The sequence below is a fragment of the Solea solea genome, chromosome 15 (assembly GCF_958295425.1).
Source record: "Solea solea chromosome 15, fSolSol10.1, whole genome shotgun sequence".
Classification (NCBI taxonomy): domain Eukaryota; kingdom Metazoa; phylum Chordata; class Actinopteri; order Pleuronectiformes; family Soleidae; genus Solea; species Solea solea.
Window position 1 is genome coordinate 7,516,331 of NC_081148.1, and position 17,155 is coordinate 7,533,485.

General features: G+C 39.1%; 1 protein-coding gene across 2 annotated transcripts in view; it reads left to right on the plus strand.

Moving 5' to 3' along the window:
• The first annotated feature begins 313 nt into the window (after positions 1-313).
• The window catches only part of anapc1 (anaphase promoting complex subunit 1), a 40,417-nt gene continuing 23,575 nt past the window's right edge, over positions 314-17,155 (plus strand). For both annotated transcript variants that reach the window (XM_058651985.1, XM_058651986.1), the window contains exons 1-25: positions 314-484; positions 1,172-1,411; positions 1,621-1,785; positions 2,240-2,282; positions 2,400-2,497; positions 2,646-2,728; positions 2,826-2,899; positions 2,987-3,132; positions 3,548-3,702; positions 3,961-4,080; positions 4,271-4,489; positions 4,656-4,751; positions 5,014-5,104; positions 6,076-6,141; positions 6,229-6,366; positions 6,671-6,814; positions 7,592-7,652; positions 10,224-10,279; positions 10,585-10,716; positions 10,811-10,885; positions 11,147-11,245; positions 11,561-11,730; positions 13,552-13,643; positions 14,545-14,693; positions 16,528-16,606. In XM_058651985.1, the coding sequence (XP_058507968.1) occupies positions 1,196-1,411; positions 1,621-1,785; positions 2,240-2,282; positions 2,400-2,497; positions 2,646-2,728; positions 2,826-2,899; positions 2,987-3,132; positions 3,548-3,702; positions 3,961-4,080; positions 4,271-4,489; positions 4,656-4,751; positions 5,014-5,104; positions 6,076-6,141; positions 6,229-6,366; positions 6,671-6,814; positions 7,592-7,652; positions 10,224-10,279; positions 10,585-10,716; positions 10,811-10,885; positions 11,147-11,245; positions 11,561-11,730; positions 13,552-13,643; positions 14,545-14,693; positions 16,528-16,606 (2,767 nt within the window). In that variant the 5' untranslated portion in view covers positions 314-484; positions 1,172-1,195. The remainder of the gene's footprint in view (positions 485-1,171; positions 1,412-1,620; positions 1,786-2,239; positions 2,283-2,399; positions 2,498-2,645; positions 2,729-2,825; positions 2,900-2,986; positions 3,133-3,547; positions 3,703-3,960; positions 4,081-4,270; positions 4,490-4,655; positions 4,752-5,013; positions 5,105-6,075; positions 6,142-6,228; positions 6,367-6,670; positions 6,815-7,591; positions 7,653-10,223; positions 10,280-10,584; positions 10,717-10,810; positions 10,886-11,146; positions 11,246-11,560; positions 11,731-13,551; positions 13,644-14,544; positions 14,694-16,527; positions 16,607-17,155) is intronic.

The window sequence follows — 17,155 nt, forward strand, 5'->3', positions numbered from 1 at the left end:
GGTCCCTGCATATATATACACAGGTGTGTGAGAATGTGGAACCTTATAGTGGTCCCTGTCTACCGGTGAGCAGGTGCCCTTTTAATTTTCGCCCCTGCCCTTCCAAATGTCTGTGCACGCCACTGCTCATTGTGGCATATTCACTTGCTTTCCTGGCACCGGGTCTGTCCTCTTTGCAGAAGAGGATGAGGTGGACCTGGAGCTGGAGCAGACAGATGTTGGGAGCTGTCTGCAGTTTGCAGCGTCTATGTGAAGGCAGCCAATCATCGCTCGCGTTCTCTTCTCCTCGCCGCTGATTGGCTGACTCGTGGAGGAAGAGGATGTCGGGATAGCAAAGATGTCCGCGCTCTTTTGAAAACCTGCTGTAGCCAAATCCGCAGTTTGGCTCCTGCTTCGGGTTGTTTTCATGTCGTTGCCAGCGGAGACTCATCCAAAGCAAAGACAAGGACTCCGCGACAAGAGCCAGACTATTCCTTATTAACAGGTTAGCGGCAGAGATGCGGCAACTTCCAAACTAGCTGAAGCTAGCGTTAGCTTCCAGGCTAACCGAGCCTCATTAATCAACGTACTCTGTGGGGTTTTAGCAGGAGCATGCTCATGCTAACTGTACAGTCCCATATCAAACATTATCTGTCAACGTGTTTATTTATTTTTTCCTGCTGCATTATGTTCACCGCTACATGTGTTTGCTATAAATGGTGCAATATGGAATCCAGCTTGTCATTACCTAGCACCACATTTTAACTATTGCTGGACTGTCATGGATTCATATAGCAATTTTCTTTTAAATGACAGCTATGAATGCTTTAACTCCTCATTTAATTAATGCTTCTTGAGCTTAATGGTGTTTCCCTGTGTCGTTTATTTGGCACACCAGTCCTTGCTAACCGTAACTAGTTTAGCACGTTTACCAAGGCTGTGGCACAGCCTCAGCTATCCATGTTTTCTTTTAAAGTGTTTGGTGGTACATTCGCTTCAAATTTGTGAAAAGTGTGCTGGCAGTAAATTTATATGATACTGTACATCAGTCATATTGTGCCATGTTTACATTGCACATCTAATGTAGGTAATGTTTTAAAGGAACATTCTGCAGTTCAGTTTTCCCCGCTTGAGTAAAAACAATAACAAACAACACCCTCTTATTTTGACCTTCATCCCATATTCTACCCAGAAATAATGCTGATATCCGTAACTCATGTCGGAAGTCGTATATGAAGAGACAGCCACAATGATCGCCGCAGGGGAATTGCAGTCTTTTGTCCCATTTGGACGTGAGCACTGCAGGAACCATCCAAATGCCTTCAACCTGCAGCTCAGAGAGCTTCAGCCTGCCTCCGAGCTCTGGTCCTCAGATGGCGCCGCAGGATTGGTGGGGTCCCTGCAGGAAGTTAGTCTACAGGAGAGAGAAAGGGTAAGATTTTATAGTTTGGTTCTATAAAGTACTAATGTTGCAGCTACTCAAGTAAAAACTAATATTAAAAAATGGGAGTAGTGAGATATATGGATCAAACAAAAAATAAAATAAACTATGAATGCAAGCCATATTTTCACAAATTGATGAATATTTTGTATTATGTTCATGTTGTTTTACCTTTACTACCTGTGCTTTCACTGCCACAGGAATGTTGGCAGCTTAGGAAAGGCTGTATTGGCGTGAGGGAAGAGGATGTGGAGTTTGAAGAGGAGCTCTACACAGCAGGAAATGTGGTTGTCTGGAGCCAGGGCAGTCGCACCCAAGCCTCCAATGTATACAAGGCCTTTACTGTTGATAGCCCTGTGCAACAGGTCTGGATGTCTCTTAAGTATTTCATTTTTAATGTCATTTTACACCTTTTAGGGATATAATATGGAACATTTATGGATAAAAATATCTAAAAACGATAAGGCTGATATATATCGATATATGAGATATATTTTGTTGAGTTTTGTACTTTACAACATTTTGTACAAAAAGTTTAAAACACTCATTAAGTCCATAGAAATCCTCATTTCTATTCAAGTTAACTGCCGTTAAAGCTTCTTCCATAACGTGCAGACACACATGGAAACTCACTTATCAAATTACTGTAGGTCTTTAAATAATTGAGGCGTCAGTGAAATTTGGGTACTTTTCCTAGGTAACAGATAAGCAATGGATGTGAATGAAATAGTAATAATGATTTCTCCTTATTTCCCACCATGCTATATAATTTGGGATATGTTGGGCAAACGTTTAAAGCTGTCTTTTTTCCGTCTGCAGGCCTTGTGGTGTAACTTTGCTGTTCCTCAGGACAAAAAAGATGGTACAGTATATTGCAAATTTCATACGCACTTACTGTTTGAAGTTATATTTAAATTTTCTGTTGTTCTGGTGAGATTTTTCCCAATGAAATTTAAACATATTTACTGTTGTTTTGCAGAGGAGGAATTGGAGCAGACTGTATGCATCATCCAGAGCAGCTGTGTCAACGTACACACTGTGACTGGGAAGGATTTCATCTCACCACTTCCGTTCCAGGTGAGTGTTTGTAATGATTTAAGCAGAAGTCTATAAAAACACATCCGTTACTAAATTAATATTGATCTTCATATATCCATTTTATTTAACAAAATAATATACGGTATGTTTAACATGTATCTCACATCCAACCTATTGTCTCCTCTAGGTCTCAGATGTTTGGGCAACCAAATTTGGACTATTGCTAGAGCGAAAAAACACAGTGACTGATACACAACTCAGCCTCCCTGGGTACACAATCATGTTTACATTAAAACTCTGCTTGTCACACAGATACATTGTCATTTGTCTGTATAGTGACGCAATTGCATTTTTTTTCCCCCATCAGAGAGCCTCTGCCCACTGTATTCAGCATGCTGCATCCTCTAGATGAAATTGCACCAGTGGTGTGTAAGCCTGCAGGTACGACATACACAGTCACTTATACCTTCTTGAATGTGTTATAATAAGCAACATGTTCTTATCTGAGTATATGTATGTATTTACCAGGTCTGTTTGAAGGCTCCCGTGTGCAGTATGCTTCTGACCCCACCATGAAGATTGTGTTCAGCAGTGCACAGCCCTCTGTAGTTGTCACCTATGACACAATACAGGGAATTCACATTGTATGGGCTTTGCGCAAGGTTACTCATGATGTGAGTAAACTCGGTCTTACACGTTCACACACTATAATAACTGGTTTCAAAGTATACCATGACTTTACAAAGTCAAGGCATCAAAACAACTAAAATGTATCTACCATACTGTTCCATACCGACTTTAATCTCTCTGGTTTGGTGTGAGCGGAGTTCAGTCAGCTTTGTTTTCACTGAAGGAAGTGACATTTTATAGCTGTTATCCCAATACTGTGACCTTTTTGCTTCAGGTTATCACATCATCAGAATCGCATACTGTCCCATCTCCGCACGCGTACACGCACACGCACACGCACGCACACACACACACACACACACACACACACACACACACACACACACACACACACACACACACACACACAGGTGTAGCCACAGAGGACCTGTTTCTGATTTTGCTTCTTCTCTTCACCAGGAGCGATCAGCAGTCCTACGTTGTCCAGAGCCAGTTGGCACACCGTTTAGTCTGATGGCCTCGGGCTTCCTGACCTCTCACCTCCGTAACATCCCCCGTCTGGACTCCCCTGGTGGGAGTGGGGCAGCTGGGCTTGGTCCTGGAACTGGAGCAAGGTAATGAAAGTGAAGTGAGTGTTTAAAGCACATAGAGTGGCAATGGTTATTTGATGATCGGTATGAGGGTTATCATTAAAAGTAATTCACTAAAAATGTAGAATAAATAAACAAAGAATTATGAATCATGCCGTTAATTTATGTGATTAACTAAAAGAAAATCAAGCACAGAAAAGAAATTTGAATACATTAGCATAATGTGAAATGTATCAATTGCTACATGACTTAAATGGACCTGATTTTTTTTTGCCTTTTAAGCACGGGCTCTCCACTCAACTACAGTACTTTGCACAGCCATCAGAGCAGGATATTGACATCCTCACCAGCGGTACATTCTCGTGTTCATTCCCCAAGTATATCCAACATGGCTGCTCTCAGGTGAGTTGGACTTCAAAGAAAGTAATTTTTTTAAATATATGTATGCAGTATATGACAGTAGAGGACAGGACACATAAAGATCCTGAATAAAACATGTCTTTCAGTTAGCTACACTGTACATGTCTCCATAATAACATCGTTTGTGGTCAAAAAACGCACTAATTTCACACTTGCTATCCCTCTATCCCAGCCGTGCTCACTCTCCAGGGATGGCGGCTCCATCCTTTTCAGGAGTGGCTCGTTTCAGCACGTCTTTCAACACCCCGCCCCCCCGGGGGGGCCATGGATTGTTAACCTCTCCTAACAGCACAGTCAATGAGACGATGCTGGTGCCAGAGATGAAGCCCATCAAGCCTGACCTCTGCATGGAACAATTGTGGAGTGAGACAGTTACCGCTGGATGTCACAGGTCATTATATAGCAAGAGTGGACCCTACTGAACATCTGTACTGGCCTCTTATATTGATGCATTGACCCAAATTTACCTTTCTTTTTAGTAGAACATGATGCGTAAAATATATTAATTTTTGTTGATAACAGCTCATGGTTTCTCACCACCTTGTTTGCTTCTGTAGGGAGATGAGCAGCCAGGCTTCTAAAATATTTCTGACCTCTGACGTCTGTGAAAACCGCTATCTCTGTTTCCTGGTGGAGTCTCACCAACAACTCAGGTCAACTAACTAACATGATCTATTCCTACTTAATGTATGTCATACATAAAAGTCTATAAAATACTATAAAAAAAGTATAGAAAAGTTACAATTACTTAATTGTGAAGTGTTACAGAGAAGTCTTAAAAGTAGCTAAACAATTTGTGCCAAGACTTTTATCCTTCAAGTATATATAACATCTGAGAAATCACTTAAAATGTAACCTTGAACTTGCATTGAAGGTTTATTTAGAGTGTAACATCTTTTTTGTATTTTTCCACAGATGTGTGAAGTTTATTGAGAGCAATGATTCACCTCAGCTCATCTTTACCTCTGTCACATCCATCCCTGCCAAAGATGCAGAACCTCTGCAGGTACATACATAATGTAGACACAGGCAATAAATATCCACACAGACTTCTATTTCTTTCAGTGAAATGCAAATTATTTGCGAACAGAGAGGTTTGTTAATCAGCTGACAAACTGAACTACATCCATCCATCATCTACCGCTTTATCCTCCACCTGAGGGTCGTGGGGGGCATAGGGGACATAGGGCAATAGGCTGGGTACACCCTGTACAAGTCACCAGTAACTGAACTACATATTACATAAAATTCCAGATAGAAGATAAAAGAAAGTCTGACTGTTTCTGTGACACTTTCTCTCCATATTATAGAAATGTTCAGTTAATTGCAAACCCGGGTATTATGGCTGCAAAGGCAAGAGTGCTAACCACTACACCAACCGTGTGTTTATTTGTTCCCTCTGATATAATTAGATCTGTAATTGCCTCCATTACCTACAGCAACCATTGTGTATATACTTATCTGAGCTAAAGCTCTGTCTCAGGAGTTTATTGCACATCATCACTAGATACTGTATATCAGTGAGGTTCTTTTTTGTGAGTTGTACTGTGAAACAGAAGGTATGTTTTAAACATTTCTGCTCACAGTTTCAGACCTTGTATTACAGTTCTAAATGTACTATTGTACCTTTTGGTTTTCTATCATTGCCAAATAAATGCAAACGCACCAAAACAAACTGAGGTACGTGAAATAATGATTTGACGTTTTGTAAAATTAAAGGATTCATTGTTGGATGCAGGATTTATCAGCTGTTAATACAGGCCAATATTCACATTGTTGGCAAATAAGGTGACATTTGTAGAAACACGCTGATGTGTGTCTGTACTTCATAAAAGAACAACAAAAACAAAAAACAATCGGTATATCGTTTTTTTTAAACTTGTGTCGATGTATCATTACATTCATTACTAAATTGCAAAATAATTGTTTATAATGTTGGTCTTAACATGTTTCTTGCCATTTGACTTTGTTTCACAGACTATAGATGCCATGCTGGTTCTGGAAGCCTGTGGCAGTCTGGTTCTCTACACGGGAATCACCAGGGTATGGACAGACTCAATTTAATTAATGCACATTTTTACTTGTGTAAGGTGGTGAAATCGCTGAACTACTTTCTTGGTTTTCCATTAGGTCAGTAAGGTTTTTGTCTCTGGACTCCTGTTACCCACTTTCACCTTGACCAACCAGCCCCCTCATCTCAGCACACCAATGGAGAATGTGAGCACACCAGCAAATGCTGGCAGTAGACACCTCCAAAGAATGGATGAGGTACTGCCATGTTTTGTAAACATTTTGTTCTTTAAACATTACACATTTTTATTGTTTTCTGCATTCAGGTCTCACAGCTGTAGATATCAGTTTTCTTGTCTTGAGAAAAAATTTCCACAGACCAAGATAATCTTGTCATAGTAAACACAGAAGATCGATTTGGTTCCCTGTTAAATTCTGCATTCTGCTGCATAAAATTATCAGGAAATCAGCTCAGTATTGCTATACCCATGTTTACCTTGTGATACCCTTTTTATTCCTCATTCACGTCTGATGTCACCTCCTTTCTTCTTCTTTTCTTGAGGCTGTGATGCCTTCACCAGTATCAGAATTGAGGGGTCCAAACATGAAACACCATGAATCTTCATTTTTGGAAGATTACACCTTCCACCAAGCTATGCCCTTCATCCGTGCCTTGAGGGATCCCGTTTGCAACCGTGTCACCCTGGTAGGTTGGTTTTTGTGTGTGTTTTCCAAAAGACAACCCTCACCATAAATCCAGCACTTTAAACAACACTGTGCAAAGAGATGTTGTCTCTTTCACTTTTTCCTTATTTAAATGGAGATAGAAGATAATTTTCAGGACATGTTTCTAGCTAATACCACAGTTATCCGCCAAGGCTGAATCAGTTCAGGTGCAAGATGTCTGGCAGACACTGAAGAAAAGTATACATTAAAATCGTACTGGGCATCAATGAAATCCAATAGGGTTAGGTTATAAAATCATCCTTTTAATGTGCCTGATAACAGACAAAGGGATTTTTGTCTGTCGTTCATTCAATAGAGTGTAGATGTGCATCAAAGAGAGCTTCTGCTTAAACTCACTGCTGTTAGTGAGAGCCTAAATGTATTGTTTCAAGTCAGTTGCGTGTGTGTGAGAGAGATTCAGGTCCTATATATAATTGTGAATGTTTGCTTCAGGGGTTATCCTTGTCAGACTTGTTATATTGATACGTGAATACAAGTATTTGTTCCAGTGCAGAACTTATGTTTATGTTGCTGTGTTTTAGAGGTATGTCCTCTCCTTGTGATTAACAACTTGCTCTACAGCAGGTGTAAATAATACATCGTATTATGGCCAGATTCCATGTAGGTGGTGTCTTGATTATTCTGTACATCCTTTCACTGTAATGGTTCGGAACACTTCATAAGGGAAGAGCCATTGTTAATTTTATTTTGTACTGTACTGCACTGATGTAAGTCTTCAATTATTTTCTCTTTCTAGGAACTCAACAGTGGCACAATGGCGAGGATCTGTATCCCAGAGATCGCTACTTCAGAGCTTGGTGAGTCGCACCGAACCCACAAACACATCTGTACCTCCAAATGAACTACCGTCACCTCATACTCAACATTATTAACATCCAGCTCTTTATTCTGAGAGAGACCTTTGAATTTGTATAAAAAATTACAGAACCAAACAAAATCACTTCAGTGTATCTCTGAGAAAAATCCGATTTTTTAAACAAATCCTTGTTTTATTTAAATTCTTCTTATCCCTTTTCTGCACCAAACATCTTAATGAACTATACATTAAAAAAAGAATAATAATCTTTTGCATTTCAATAGGGTTCTACGCACCTTGTGCTCGAACCCTAATTAAAAAAATCTTTACATACATACAAGATCTTTATTATGTCCCAGTGGAGCCATTTTACCTACTAAGACATGTAAATAAATAGCAAAGTTTCTACTAAGACGTAAATAAATAACTAAGTGAAGAAGTGTAGCGCTAAAAGACAGGTACACATGAGAAATATCATATGGGTTATGCGTGGGAACCTCGGGTAATTAGCAAATGAATCAAGAGCATCACTCTTTAGATCAATAAGGTTTACATACTATACTTTCATTCTTTAAACAGGAGGTTACTGTAATGAAGGTACGCAGTTAGAGCACAAACCACCATAGTCTTTCATTACTTGATGACGCTCATACTGTATTTTTTGTACCAACTAGGGATGAACAATGAACAATAACAAAAGCGATTTCTCAAACAGATGCTGTGATGGCAATTTTATTTACTATTTTTTTGAAGTCGCTATAAAGTGATAGAAATATCTCCTCTAAATTTGTCACCACACAGAAAAATGTGTTACTACTCACCAAATTTTAATGATTTCAAAGGAAATTTGAAAGCTTTCAAATCGGTGTCATTCTCTGCTCTGAGACTCTGGGGGCGTGTCCACTGAAGTCATAGCCACATACCGACCTAAAGTCTGTGAATGTCACTGTTTGTCAGGGTTTGTACAGAATATAAACGTAAACACACCTGGTATCAAACGTCCTGTTGAATTAACTTGTTCCAGGCACCCTTCCGGATTTTCTTGAGTGGTAGACTTCATCATATTATGTTATGCAGTGTGATTGGTAGTCACCGTCTCCATTCAGATGTTTCATACTCAGCCAAGATATCTTGTGACAAATCAATGACAAAAGAGCCGGCCGCAGCGCAAGATGAAAATGTCATGTGACTTGCCAAACTCTGTCCAGGGACAGTTATTACTTTTTGAGCAGCAAAGTACAAACCAGGCTTTGGCAGGCAACTAAAATTGACATTTATAATACATTTTTTGGAGGATGGGTCAGTTTCCTTCTCAGCATCTGCTCCGAGTTGAATTAAGTTTTTCAATCACCTTTTAACTTTTTTTTAAAAGCTTGCTCTTTTAAATACAGTCATAAGCAGCATTGGGTGTGTGTTTTACCGTGTGTGTCACTTCCTCTCTGTCTTTGCCATGCTTTGCGCCCCATTATTTACTAATCGATCCCAGTCGAGGCTCTGCCCCTTTAATGAGATGGCATTTATCCCCCTCTTCTCTGACCTTTCCCACTCTGGCTGTCACATTAAGACAGCCCGGTGATGTTGATTAGGAATCTGATTGGTCAGAGTTGTTAGGAAACACAGTATCACTAATTACAGTCGAATTGGTGCTTCATTTTAAATTTCCTCCTTTATATTTCTGATCTTAAGGGGAAGAGGATGTTAAATAGATGACATTTGATTTTGACGGTAGAAACTCAAACACTGCTCTCCTGCAAAGTTATTTTCCCAGTGTCCTTGTTTATATATTTTTTTTTTAAAACTTTTCCTTACCAGATTGTTACCAGACCTTAAGACGAAGACTTAGAAAGTGCTACTGTGTGTTCCTTCAAAAAATCTTGATACTATATTAAATATAATATTTATGACTTACTCTTGCTGATTGAAACTGTGCATGTCAGGAAAATACAGGTCTTTAATTGAGACTTCCTGCTCTTTGATGATTAGGAATCCTGTGTTTTTAATGCCTTATATAAGAACTTCAACAATACGAAAACATTAACAGTGAACAGGAAGAGATGTAGAATGCCATGAAACAAAGGTTGTGTCAAAACAATCGATATGATGTAGTGCCTTATTATTATTTTTTCTTTAATCAGAAAAATCCTATTGAGACTAAGAACCTCTTTTTCAACGCGGAGTCCTGGCCAAGGCAGCAGCAAATATAACACATTCAACATAGTTACAAATTTACACAGTTAAAACACAAGCAAAAGACAAACCAGATTAAATTTACAAGCAGATTATGAAAAACAATTATTAAGAACTCTTGTTTGGATTTAAAAGTGCTCAATGAAATTAACTCAAGTTAATTTCCAGGCTTTCTGCAACATATTCCATACAAAAGATTCCGAATGGACAAAAGTACTTTTACCTAATTCTGTATGGTGCATGGTGATTGCCTTAAAATCAAACACCATAATAATAGAAGTAGTTGGGAGTAAGTTCATGATTTTTTTATTGACTGATATGGAATTAACTTGATGCCTTCAACCGTTCCGTCTTCATAACCCTGTTCTTCTCGGATTTATTTCAGTGAGGAAATGCCTTCAGGCGATTCGTTTTATCCTGCCAAAGGAAGCTGCCATGAAGGTTTGTCTCGTTCAGTGTTAAGTTCTCTCACTAAGCGTGGCATGGATACATCGTAAGACACCTGTGGACAAACCTCTGATTACTTGCATTATGTATTGGTAAATACAGCCATGCCAGAGTTGTTGTGTTTTAGCTTATATGTAACACTGTGCGACTCTTTTCCAGAACCAGAGGTTGTGTCTGCTATGAAAATGAAACACTATGCCTAGAATACACATTTTTATGGATTTTAAATACATTTGTGATACTTGAGAAACTCTCTTAACATGTAAAAAAACAAAAAACTGTTGACTTATGTTTTGCAGGTTTTGGTGAAGTGGTATAATATCTACAACGCCCCTGGTGATCCCAGTGCTCATGCAGAGTGGAACCTGTTTGTCACCTGTTTTATGACACTGATGGGCTACAACACAGAGCGACTCACTTGGACAAGAAACGTAAGTCCGCTGTAGAGCCTGAAAAGCCTATTTTTCACTTTGATCACTCACCTGTGATTGTTGACCTTGTCCTCTGTCCTCATTGTTTCTCCAGCTGCATTTTGAAGTGCCTCTCTCCCCAGTGATTGCAGCCAAGAAAGCAAGACCCTCTGATGGAGGCTCTGATGAGGTGTGTGTTTGAAGTATGATGTGTTGTGATGTTTGTGGTATATTTATCTCTAAAGACCCATCAGTGGTGTCTACTTTAAGGTAACTACAAGACTTGTAATCCGTGAAGGTAATACCTTTGTTGGAATGGACTGCAATTCATTTCATGTGGCGCATCCCTAATAATGAAGGAATGGTTTCCAGAGTGGGTGTCAGAACAAGCCCTTGACTCTTAAGAGAGGTAACCCACCTTTTGACAGGCTTCTGTCTCTTCCCTCTGCAGGACTGGGACTATTTGCTGGGATCTCATTTTCACCGTCAGATGAATTTCCAGCCTGTATCTGGTTCAGTGGACTCCACAGAAACTGCAGGCCTGTCCTTTGTGTGTAAATTGTTTGCTATGTTTGCTCTGTATATGTGCTGTATATATGCACTGATATTTTTCATACCATGTTTTTACTGCTCCTTTATTTTCACTCTTTGAGTTAGACTGCATTCACTTTAGTCTAAAGATTGTTGGCTGTGTATATCAATCTATATTATTGTTTATATTATCAAAGGAATACATCCAGACGGTAACAAATTGATGTGTTTATGGGAACTAGTTGGCAAGTGACACTTGGAAATCATTCAGGAAAAGTAAAAGGTAGTTAATTGAATCTTGAATTCTGAACCCTCTCTTCTTCCTCTGTCCTAGAACTCTTCTCCCTCCAGTCCATCTCTGAAGTTGGATAGTTCAGCTCCTCTCTTCCCCCACATACCTGCACTTTTCTATGTCCTCCATCTACTCTATCAGGAGCTGCAGCTGGATGAGCTTCAGCGGGCAAGAGCCTCATCACTGGTCTGTCTTCTTCAGCAGCTGGCCAGGTAACTGCTGCTGGACTTAGTGTGTTTGTTATCGTATTTGTTACCTCTTTAGGACCTTTCCTGGCATAAACATTGACTTTGTCAGGACCAGTAGTCCTTGTGGGGATGAAATCCCTGTTCTAATGAGGAAGAACTTAATTTCAGGAAGTGGTGAAGCTTAGGGTTCATTTTAACTGTTGTGAGTTTAGGGTTGGTCTTTAAATGGTTACGGTTAACATTTGAGGTAACGCTTTGTTTAGGGCTGTTCAAATGAATAGAGGTCAGTGCAGTGTCCTAATAAGAATAGCTGCACAAACCTGTGTCAGGGTTCCCACAGGTCCTTGAAATCCTTGAAAGTGTGAATTTGATTGGGCCCTTGAAAGTTTTTGAAAATTGCCCTAAGTAGACATGGGTCACTGAAAGTGCTTACATTTTGTGCAAGAAAGAAGTTGATATTTAGGTAAATGTATCCTGCTGCCGATGTGCCTACTGTGTCATGCGCCCTTCATTGATTGGTTGATGTTAAGACTAGGCCTATGCAGAGCAAACATTGAGTCGTAATTGCTAGCAGTGTTGTGGGCACTGTACACGGTTGCTCTCTTACAGAACAATGAGCGAGTAATGTTAAACCAGAGAGAGCAAGTTATGTGATGCTTGGGAAATACAAATTCCAAGATCTCTGGCTCATCAAAGAAAAGACTGGCTTGCCCATGATCCCAAGAACAGTCACTTGGCCAGATACAGAGCGTGCTGCAAATCAGTAAAGTGGACTTCGCCTGTGACGTCCACTTTTATTGATTGTTTTTGTATTTAGAATGTGAAGGTAAAGTAAGGCTCACATAAAAGTGAATAGCAGAACAAAAACTGCTGCTTTATTGCATAAAGGTCACACAATGAAGAGGAGACTTGTGATATTTATCACAACAAAAGACAACCTGGTTCACTGTGTTTTTAAGTGAAAGCTAGTGTGTAATCAAGGGTCTTTTGTCGTGTGTACTGTGAAATAAACTTCAACAGGCTGTCAAGTGACTGCTGTGATTGGTGGCAATGACATCAACAGAATAGGCGGAGTGGGAGAGTGAAGCGCTCTACACAGTAATTGGCCTGTGTTGGTTAGTATGTGGGCTGAAGTACGCTTTAACCGACTTACTGTGGATAAGGCCAAAATTGTGATTTGGATATTTTTATTACATGGGTTAAATTTGATAAGTTCTGTATTTCAAATATATATATTTTTTAAATTCGGTCTTGAAAATTAGATTTGTAAAGATAGATTTTTCCTATTGATATTCTATTTCCTCAAGCAGGATGTTAATAAGCATTTTAATCCACAGAAAAACACTGTTAATTAAAAAAACTAGGCTATAAGGTCAAAAACTATGTGTGAACCACTAAACTCCAAAATATACCATTAATTAAAATAGCAGGATACAAAAAAGATGAGAAAGAATAAAGGGTTAAGATTAATGATCAATTTTACAGGCACACACACACACAGCTGGTAGGTGTTAGGGAGTGGGGCCTTGATAGCAGGATTAAAAACTATTGATTACTTGATGTTAAGATGAATAGTAATGACTCACAGTTGTTAATTACTCTGGCCATGTCTTTTAATTACTGCTGAAAATCAAGTTAAATGCCACTGGGGCTTTTTGAGAACATAGAGCTGTTTTTAGTTTTGTTTTTTCCAATGTCCTTCAACTATTTACGTTGAATCCAGCCTCTTAAACAATAAATACTTTTTGAGTATGGGATTATTATTATTTATCATGTTCATGTGTATAGAGTCATTGCTGTACAGGAATATTGTATGTTATAATAATGACCTTGTTTTGTTTGCAGAGACCTTCAGTTGGATGAATACGTGGATCTCTACTGGAGACATTATCCTTCATTAATTAGTGGTTTCAATGAGAACTGCGTCATAGACCAGGGTAAGACCTTTTTAATAGTTTGATAATGGTATCAAGTCAGGAAACACATTAGACGTGATTTATTGGAATAGATGGTTATGAAATGTCTTATTTTGTCAAAAGGTGGTTCTAACTTTGCTTATCCTAGGCTTAGGTACCTTTCTGACACTTGTTGTTGATAGATTGGACAGATGATAGCAGTAAAGGGGGAGAGAGAGGGGAAGATACACAGCAAAGGGCCACAAGGTACAAGTGAACCTGTGGTCTTTGCGGAAGACTATAGGCTCATTATTTAGGGTACCAGCCCCCACTGGCATTATAACTTGCGCTTAAGTATATATAAAGATGGATGATGCGTCTTCCACTGAACAAAAAAGCCAAAATGTTATAGTTACAATTGCTGCAGTCATTAGCAGAAGATGATTTGTCAGTGCAGTCATGATTGGGGAGTGGATCTGCTTTGAGCAAATCTTGCAGATTCACAGTCTCACCCAATAGCAGCAAGTCTTATCCTTATCTTTGGCACGGTGATACATGATGTTGTGTATCAGATTTTTGAATGGGATTTGTTGACAATAAGTAAATACAGATTATCATCAACCTTTAAGCCGAAAAGTATCCGTATGTTGTTTCAGAACACCATGAGCTTTAAAGATTTCATACTTATTGTTATGCCTATTATTTTAATACAATAGCATTATATCTAATTGTCTCCCTCTGTTGTCACTTTCCTACCTTGCTCCCTTTTCCTTCCTTCATTCTCTTTTACTTGTTTTTCATCTAATTGTCTCCCTCTGTTGTCACTTTCCTACCTTGCTCCCTTTTCCTTCCTTCATTCTCTTTTACTTGTTTTTCAACACCTGTTTCATCCCTTTATGTACTTCACCGTTCCCTCTCTCCCCTCTTCTTCACCTTCCCTCAGCTATGATCGGTCAGATGCAGCGTCCATCCTTCATGAGAGCAGAGCCTCCCTGTGTTTTCAGCTGGCTCAGTAGCTGCTTGAGAGGAGAGGCGATCTCACCATTCCCTTACCTCCCTGGCATCTGTCAGAGGACCAGGCTGCTGGTTCTGGTATGACCAAAGCTCCTCTGTATTTCATAAGATTAAGTGCTTGTGTTACAGTTAGGTTTACAAGTTTCCTATTGTTTTTTTCCCCATTAATTTGAAGCGCTAATTGTCTCAGATGACCAAAGATACCAAATTATTAAGTAGATGATGACAAAGCAGGCCAACCTCTGTGTTTGGTTGTATGTGCTGCTGCCAAACATATTTGAACACATACCTCCTCAGCTCACATATGCTTACAAGTCAAACAAATTTCAGAAATTCCGAAATATGGTGGTTGTCTATACATTTTAAAATGATAAAAAAGAAAAATCTAAATAGAGAAGCAATTGAAACATAATCTACAATCTATACATGACTGACAAAAGCATACACAGTCAACATTTTGCCACTGTTTTGGTCTACTCTCACTTCAATCCGCACTCTTTATAGAGTTTGTGTTGTTTGCTAGTGTTTTTGACATCGAGTATCTACCTTTGGGGGGCAGTGGAAGAGAGAAAGAGATTGTGAGGGTAAAGAGTTCAGCTTTGATTGAGACACTGTCAGATAATCTGTTTGTGCAGCTCATGATTGTTTTTCTGGGCATAAAGAGCAATCACAACACAGTATGGATGAAGAAGCGTACATTTGCTGTATGTGTAGGGCTGATGGATTTACCCTTTGTCTATGAATGAAGGAAGGACACTTTATAACAAATCCTGTTTACAGCTGCTACTGTTTGTCTAGACGATGATGGAGGTGGTGATTATTAAGCCCTGCTTGGTGTACTCTATGTCATGACATACACTTTGGTCACTGTTGTTCTGGAAGATGATTAACAAAAAGCGGTTTGTCTGCCGCATGATGAAAAAAGGATGTAACCTGTATCCTAGGTTGTGAGTCACTTAGAGTAGAATACATGTTGTATGTAGAAGCATACTTTGATTTACTGTATGTTAGGTTTTAATTTTCAAAGAAAAGTCACTAGACATTTTTGAAAAGGGTAACATCTTTTTAAAATTCAGGTCTGCAGGTATCACTGATGGTAAACCTGGGTTAACTAACATAACTTTTTTTTTTAATATATCTGTAATAACATCGAGCCTCAGAGCTGTTGAAAAGGTGAGCATTTACAGCATCTAAAATTGTGCCCAGAATCTACACTTAAGAGATTAATCTACGATAGCTGGCGCTCATTAGCATGTCTATTTTTGCAGTTTTTGACATTCCTCTTTTTGACCATAGGTGGCGCATTATGTAGTGGCCTGCAAGTTTGACCCTGCAGACACTGCACCTTGTCATTGGATAATGCTGACTTTAGATGACTTTAAATCTAGTCACAAATAGTCCTCCATATTTTTTTTTTACTTGCAAATGTGTCTATGACCAGTTTGAGAACAGACTGTGTTTGTATGCTTTGCCAAGACTTACGGTGCTGGTTTATATTATGATGGATGTCATGTTTGCCAGGATCTGCATTAGGAAGAATAATGCTATTAGAGGAGAAATGGCTTATGAGCGATGCAGACCTCTGGTTCACCTCCCTGTAATTCAAAATGTCTCCCGAGTTAAATATTTTTCCCAGTATCTGGACAGACTTTAGGTCTTACTTTTCAGATGAACTGAAAACTGAACTGCTTCTCTTTCTATCTGAGGTGGACTTTAAAATGTTGAAAAACATTCAGTTAAATGCATTTAATACAAGGATATTGATCATACAAGAGCTGCAGCTCTGCAGAAATTTTCAACATATTTATTCAAATGTTAAAAAAAGGAATTCTGCATTTTTAATGCTGTTTTTATGTTGATGCTGCCTGTTGTTTGATATTTTGCCATCTTGTCTCCTTCATCCTTCTCTCAGAGTTATGCTCTCTACATCTCTGGAGATGAAAATGCGACTTCAACAAATGTGTCAAAGTACCTGGTCAAACTCTCTGCAGGTTTGTTGGTGAACACTTGTCTTTGATTGTATCTTGAGACCATGTGTGTTTCTGACTGAACCGTGTTGCTGTGTGTATGTGTGATCCTTTATTGACAAGCTGCGCTTATTAGCTGCCAGTCCCATGCTTTCCTGCTTCAGGCACCAGTAACAAAGGAAGAAAGGTGTATGACGCAGATTTGTGTCACCTGATTTTTGCTGCCGACAAAAAAAAAAGACGAGACAAAAGAAGTGAGGCTGAGGTGAAAGCAGTAGCTGCAGGTCTTTTTAAACTGACATAGAAATAGATTTTAAGCTTGTGGGTGGTGTGAGAGCATACAGTATAACACTGTGCTATTTTCTCTGACAAAATGAAACCAAACAATAACATGCCACAACAATAACATATGTCATTTACCCGAGTCAATTGTTTTGTCATACATTTCAATAACCAGTCAGTCTAGTTCTGAAAATGCAACTAATCTGATTTTAATGTTACAAATGAGAACACATTAATGAACCTGTTGACCTTTTTCCACTTTTTTGCTCTCTCTCTCTCTCATTCCCTATA